Below are 7,930 nucleotides of genomic sequence, written 5' to 3' on the forward strand. Positions count from 1 at the left end.
CAATGTGTACCTTAACTTGAGCATCACAGGTTTGATTTCTCTCTATTATATGCTCTTTACCCATCCCATAGCTGGTACTCCTTTCCATCTTAGAATTTCCCCCCTCAATAAAAACAACAAAAAGAACTGGTCTTCGCATTCCTCATATATCTTCATATTCATTCTCTCAAAAACAAATGTTCTTATCTCTTCCTTAATGATTGTTTTTACATTTATCATGACAAAAGGCAAAAAAATAATTTTTAAAAAATTTATTGTATTTACAAGTCAAAAATTTCCCCAAATGTATATATTAAAAAGTTAGATTTTTATTTTACTGACAGTCAGAGCAAAAAGCAGTTCTCAATATAAATTTCATGACGTGTATCATGGTTTCAGATACACACAACCCAAGAAGTGTATAGTTAACCAAACTAAAGTCTCAAGCTGTTCTCTAACTGGAGGCTAAAGGCAACTCAACTAGCCACATTAACAACCAAGGACCACAACACAGCTTACACAAATCAATTTAGATATATGCATATAAAAATTCCAAGCAACAAATGATTACAAAATTTCATTAGATACAACTTTCTTTTAAGTAATATATATATATATATATATATATATATATATATATATATATATATATATATATATATATATATATATATATATATAAATGACTAAAAATTCATACAATGAATACCTTGATAAGATATCAACATTGTCTCTTACACAAGTGTATATCTATTCATTTTTCTTCACTAAAAGCTCTTTATTAAAAGATTTATTTTACTAATAAGGGCTCTTGGCTAATCATAACCACTGAAAATAAAAGATAATCTCTATACCAAAAATAAGAATGTAAATTAGTCTGTTTTCATGTAGTTACACAATCATTTTGATACGATATGCAATTTACATCACTTGTGCTTTTTAATGATAAATTAATCGTTAGGCTTCTTCTTCTTTCTGACTGATAATGTGCTTGAAAGTAAGAGGTGCAAAAGCATATCCTTCTCCCTTATAGAACTTCGACTGGAACTCCACCCTAAAAAATGAAAGAAAACATGTTTTCTCATGACTCATAACTGAAGAGAAATTATTAAAAAGACTATTCTAAATGAGATGAATGGTGGGAGTAAATATTGAAAGTTAGACAGAAAAACACTGTAAAAGAATGTGAATGTGAGTGGGTGTGTGGAGGAACCTACACCAATGTCTCAAGACTGTGGTGTATGTGCAATTTTATGCACAATCAACCCTTTAAACTGAAAAAATAAAAAAGCAGTGGGTAGCAGCATAGCATAGATATTAACACCCATGAATCTACCATTCAATATGAGTGTGGTAGGATGCATAGCATCATAGGTGTTTGAAAACATTTCTTGTTTTAAATAAAATACATTGAGAGAGGAGAGCTGGGAGTGGGTATGGATGAGAGCAGGGTGGTTAAGTTCAGTAGGGTTGAGGGACAAGTTAATTGGGAGGTGAGTCTGAATGGAGAAAAATGGAGGAAGTGAGGTGTTTTAGATATCTGGATTTAGCAGTGGAAGGAACCATGGAAGCAGAAGTGAGTCACAGGGTGGGGGAAGGGGCGAAGGTTCTGGGAGCATTGAAGAATGTGTGGAAGAGCAGAAATGGGTGTTTGAAGGAATAGTGGTTCCAACACATCCACCCTCCTCCGCACAACACTATCTATAGCCCACGCCTCACAACCATATAACATTGTATTCTTGCATCACATAAACATCCATGCAAAATTTCAAGAGGAAAGGCATTAATACAAGCTAAACTTACTCTAAACTTAGGCTTCATTCAACACGTAACGTAGTAAACTAGTTCTAGAAAACTACGACCAAAATTCAAGCTATCCAATCAAAACTGATTCATTGTACATACATGATAGGTTAACACAGAGATGAATACTCCATACTGAATGCCCACAAGCCTGTACAAGGAGACTATATGGCACAAGCTTTTAGCTTACCAATGAAGACGCAGTGTGTGAAGGAAGGCAGACAAGCCCTCCATAAGCACCAGGATACTAGTTGTCAAGACAGCCCAAACAGCAAATATAAGGTACAGCATGATACTGCCTAGTGGTGATGACTGAAAGGAGATTGTACCACATGAATATATCACTTTTCATATTGTTATTTGAAATATTCTACAGTAATTGTTATTTGATATGTATTTGCCTCTCCTGAAGTATTGACAGGAAGAAATGAATAATTTTAAAATATATCTAGTATTCTTGCAACTTTCTTATTCATCTGACCACTATTTATCCTCCCTCCATGTATGTTCACACTTAAAACCATGACACTCTTTTAAAAGTTTTAATATTACAGGTTTTACTGTAAAGTTTTCCATGTGTCAGATTTTATTTATGCAATATATCCTATTACTTGCTCATGGTGGAGGTATTGTATATGGGGCAGCATGGTACTGTCCAATATGTCAGATGACAAGAGTTATCATCTCAGTCAACCTGAAACATCATGAAAGGAGGGATGCAACTTTTGTTCATTGTCCTTGTGTTTAGTGTTTGCTATTTCTCCTCTGGGTGATATTTTTCCTCTAACAGAAACTAACCATGAGTTTTAATTTGTTTAGTAAGAAAGGGCCTATATTCTTTCATGGAAGCAAGAAAATGTTTCTACAAGTGAGATTTCAAGAGGGTAAAAAGGGTCCCAGTTTACTATAATTCCACTAAGTTGCATTTTCCAGGAACAACTCTCCAATGTGAAGTAGTAATTGGGTGAGCATACAAAAAACCTAAAATATTTACCATTTAGAGGGCAACTAAAAGAGGTGGGAGCAGGGGCTGGAAATCTTCCCTTCCTATTTTGCTTTTCAACAAAAAGGAACAGAGACACAGGCCTAGTGAGGATTTTTCCTTCTGAGGCCCAGTCATCTGTTCTTGATGCTATCTCGCTAACATGGGAATTGGTAAATATGTATGAGAAAGAGAGGGAACTTACCAGAAAATATGACAGGGGCTTGTGGCAATGGACTTTGCTCTAGCCATGTATTTCTCACCAACATCAAACCTCCTACACACATCTGATTTCACATCAGCAGTAATAGCCAATCATGTTTTATTCCAGAGTACAATTCATATTCTTAGTAAACATATAAAAATGGCTACACCAACTTTGGAGGCAGTATATTGTGGGATAAAGCTCAAGAAATTGTACGAAACAAGAACACTGGCCAAAGCCTAGCTTTATTGTACAAGCTAATCATCACTAGGTGAGACTTTTGCCAGGACATCATCATAACATCATGACAGCTATAGAATGGATGTGAGCAAAAGTGGCCTTTCTTCATTTTTTCCTGACACTGCCTCGCCTAGTTGGAGAAGGAGAGTGACAGTTTACCAAGTTACTTATCAGTTTGTTAAATGCTTTTGTGATGATTTAATCTTATCAATTTACACAAGAAAAGTTAGGTTAAATGTTTTGCATATCATGGAAATTATTCATAATTATACTATTTTTAACCCTTCTTTCCTGTGAAATAGTAATGGGCTAAGATTTGATTGTTAAAAGCATTTATTATTTATTTATTTTGCTTTGTCGCTGTCTCCCGCGTTAGCGAGGTAGCGTAAGGAAACAGACGAAAGAACGGCCCAACCCATCCACATACACATGTATATACATACACGTCCACACACGCAAATATACATACCTATACATCTCAATGTATACATATATATACACACACAGACATATACATATATACACATGTACATAATTCATATTGTCTGCCTTTATTCATTCCCATCGCCACCTCGCCACACATGGAATAAGAACCCCCTTCCCCTCATGTGTGTGAGGTAGCGCTAGGAAAAGACAACAAAGGCCCCATTCGTTCACACTCAGTCTCTAGCTAATGTAATAATGCACCGAAACCACAGCTCCCTTTCCACATCCAGGCCCCACAAAACATTCCATGGTTTACCCCAGAAGCTTCACATGCCCTGGTTCAATCCACTGACAGCACGTCGACCCCGGTATACCACATCGTTCCAATTCACTCTATTCCTTGCACGCCTTTCACCCTCCTGCATGTTCAGGCCCTGATCACTCAAAATCTTTTTCACTCCATCTTTCCACCTCCAATTTGGTCTCCCACTTCTCGTTCCCTCCACCTCTGACACATATATCCTCTTGGTCAATCTTTCCCCACTCATTCTCTCCATGTGACCAAACCATTTCAAAACACCCTCTTCTACTCTCTCAACCACACTCTTTTTATTTCCACACATCTCTCTCACCCTTACATTACTTACTCGATCAAACCACCTCACACCACATATTATCCTCTAACATCTCATTTCCAGCACATCCACCCTCCTGCGCACAACTCTATCCATAGCCCACGCCTCGCAACCATACAACATTGTTGGAACCACTATTCCTTCAAACATGCCCATTTTTGCTTTCCGAGATAATGTTCTCGACTTCCACACATTCTTCGAGGCTCACAGAATTTTCGCCCCCTTCCCCACCCTATGATTCACTTCTCCTTCCATGGTTCCATCTACTGCCAAATCCAATCCCAGATATCTTAAACACTTCACTTCCTCCAGGTTTTCTCCATTCAAACTTACCTCCCAATTGACTTGACCCTCAACCCTACTGTACCTAATAACCTTACTTTTATTCACATTTACTCTCAACTTTCTTCTTTCACACACTTTACCAAACTCAGTCACCAGCTTCTGCAGTTTCTCACATGAATCTGCCATCAGCGCTGTATCATCAGCGAACAACAACTGACTCACTTCCCAAGCTCTCTCATCCACAACAGACTGCATGCTTGCCCCTCTTTCCAAAACTCTTGCATTCACCTCCCTAATGACCCCATCCATAATCATATGCCTTCTCCAGATCCATAAATGCTACATACAAATCCATTTGCTTTTCTAAGTATTTCTCACATACATTCTTCAAAGCAAACACCTGATCCACACATCCTCTACCACTTCTGAAACCACACTGCTCTTCCCCAATCTGATGCTCTTTACATACCTTCACCCTCTCAATCAATACCCTCCCATATAATTTACCAGGAATACTCAACAAACTTATACCTCTGTAATTTGAGCACTCACTCTTATCCCCTTTGCCTTTGTACAATGGCACTATGCAAGCATTCCGCCAATCATCAGGCACCTCACCATGAATCATACATACATTAAATAACCTTATGAATCAGTCAACAATACAGTCACCCCCTTTTTTAATAAATTCCACTGCAATACCATCCAAACCCGCTGCCTTGCTGGCTTTCATCTTCCGCAAAGCTTTTACTACCTCTTCTCTGTTTACCACATCATTTTCCCTAACCCTCTCACTTTGCACACCACCTCGACCAAAACATCCTATATCTGCCACTCTATCATCAAACACATTCAACAAATCTTCAAAATACTCACTCCCATCTCCTTCTCACATCACCACTACTTTTTATCACCTCCCCATTTGCCCCCTTCACTGAAGTTCCCATTTGTTCCCTTGTCTTAGGCACTTCATTTACCTCCTTCCAAAACATCTTTTTATTGTCCCTAAAATTTAATGATACTCTCTCACCCCAACTCTCATTTGCCCTCTTTTTCACCTCTTGCACCTTTCTCTTGACCTCCTTCCTCTTTCTTTTCTATATCTCCCACTCATTTGCATTATTTCCCTGCAAAAATCGTCAAAATGCCTCTCTCTTCTCTTTCACTAATAATCTTACTTCTTCATCCCACCACTCACTACCCTTTCTAATCTGCCCACCTCCCACGCTTCTCATGCCACAAGCACCTTTTGCGCAAACTATCACTGCTTCCCTAAATACATCCCATTCTTCCCCCACTCCCCTTACCTCCTTTGTTTTTCCATTTTTTCCATTCTGTATTCAGTCTCTCCTGGTACTTCCTCACACAAGTCTCCTTCCCAAGCTCACTTACTCTCACCACTCTCTTCACCCTAACATTCTCTCTTCTTTTCTGAAAACCTCTACAAATCTTCATCTTCGCCTCCACAAGATAATGATCAGACATCCCTCCAGTCGCACCTCTTAGCACATTAACATCCAAAAGTCTCTCTTTCACGCGCCTATCAATTAACACGTAATCCAATAACGCTCTCTGGCCATCTCTCCTACTTACATACGTATACTTGTGTATATCTCTCTTTTTAAACCAGGTATTCCCGATCACCAGTCCTTTTTCAGCACATAAATCTACAAGCTCTTCACCATTTCCATTTACAACACTGAACACCCCATGTATACCAATTATTCCCTCAACTGCCACATTACTCACCTTTGCATTCAAATCACCCATCACTATAACCCAGTCTCGTGCATCAAAACCACTAACACACTCATTCAGCTGCTCCCAAAACACTTGCCTCTCATGATCTTTCTTCTCATGCCCAGGTGCATATGCACCAATAATCACCCATCTCTCTCCATCAACTTTCAGTTTTACCCATATCAATCTAGAGTTTACTTTCTTACACTCTATCACATACTCCCACCACTCCTGTTTCAGGAGTAGTGCTACTCCTTCCCTTGCTCTTCTCCTCTCACTAACCCCTGACTTTACTCCCAAGACATTTCCAAACCACTCTTCCCCTTCATCCTTGTGCTTCGTTTCACTCAGAGCCAAAACATCCAGGTTCCTTTCCTCAAACATACCACCTATCTCTCCTTTTTTTTCATCTTGGTTACATCCACACACATTTAGACATCCCAATCTGAGCCTTCGAGGAGGATGAGCACTCCCCACGTGACTCCTTATTCTGTTTCCCCTTTTAGAAAGTTAAAATACAAGAAGGGGAGGGTTTTTAGCCCCCCGCTCCCGTCCCCTCTAGTCGCCTTCTACGATACGTGAGGAATGCGTGGGAAGTATTCTTTCTCCCCTATCCCCAGAAAGAGTACCATATATATGAATAAAGACTGAATTCTACTTTCAAATGAGTGAAAGAGTAACATCAAATTTCAAATTATTAGGTCCAAATACCAGTCCTAAAGATATTTGATACCTGTTCATAGCAGTGTACTACTTGAATTATATTCATAATATTTACCTGAGCTAGTCCTATTTTCATTACCATATTCCACAACACTTCAGAGAGTTGAGCATGTGCTAGAGACAATGCCCAAAGTCGGAGGTATGATGCTGTATGAGACACAGAACCCAATACGAACTCAATGGTGTGAATACCCTGCTCAATCATTATTTCACTAAACTCATCTTCTTCACTTTCATGAGCATTAGATACTCCAGCCTGAACAAAATAAAATGAAGGTTAAACTGGTGGAGGCTATTGGTAGAGCTCAAATTAAATGTTAGAAATTTTTCCAGAATGGTTTGTTTGATTATTCTTTACAACACAATAAGTATCATCAGAAAAATACAGAACACCTATTAATGGTATCATTATTAATGTCATCTAAACAACAAAAGGGGCAGACTGAAACTATCATGCATTATATGTATTATTACATATGTAATATCATTAACAGAATAAGTTCTACATGATGTTTCTTACCTCTTCTCCTGTCGTACATGCCACAATTTGCAGAGCTTGTCTCCTTTTTTTGCGTTGAAAATGGGTAATGATGGGCTTTGGGAAGAGCATGATGGGCACACAGATGAGGCCTAAAGCGATCAACACCAGCTGCACTATATTCTGACCAGGATACATCCACAACTTGCAAGGATGCTCAACCTTTAAAGGTTTGAATTCAAGAACATAACTACAATATTATTTACAATCTATATAGAAAAGATGAATATACTGTGTATGAAGACTGGTTTCTGGCCTCCAAATCTATAGTGCAACTCCTTAACATGTTATGCATCAAAATCTTTAATAAAGCAAAAAATAGTTAAAATACAAATTATTATATAACCAATCCACATCGTGAGTTCCCTACTTAG

General features: G+C 38.3%; 1 protein-coding gene across 2 annotated transcripts in view; it reads right to left on the reverse strand.

Moving 5' to 3' along the window:
* Nucleotides 1-236: 236 nt before the first annotated feature.
* Nucleotides 237-7,930, reverse strand: part of LOC139758286 (V-type proton ATPase 116 kDa subunit a 1-like) — a 35,166-nt gene continuing 27,472 nt past the window's right edge. For both annotated transcript variants that reach the window (XM_071679502.1, XM_071679501.1), the window contains exons 14-17: nucleotides 7,539-7,718; nucleotides 7,074-7,274; nucleotides 1,973-2,094; nucleotides 237-1,033 (exon numbers count right to left, since the gene is read on the reverse strand). In XM_071679502.1, the coding sequence (XP_071535603.1) occupies nucleotides 937-1,033; nucleotides 1,973-2,094; nucleotides 7,074-7,274; nucleotides 7,539-7,718 (600 nt within the window). In that variant the 3' untranslated portion in view covers nucleotides 237-936. The remainder of the gene's footprint in view (nucleotides 1,034-1,972; nucleotides 2,095-7,073; nucleotides 7,275-7,538; nucleotides 7,719-7,930) is intronic.

This window comes from Panulirus ornatus, chromosome 30 (assembly GCF_036320965.1).
Source record: "Panulirus ornatus isolate Po-2019 chromosome 30, ASM3632096v1, whole genome shotgun sequence".
NCBI classification, from domain to species: domain Eukaryota; kingdom Metazoa; phylum Arthropoda; class Malacostraca; order Decapoda; family Palinuridae; genus Panulirus; species Panulirus ornatus.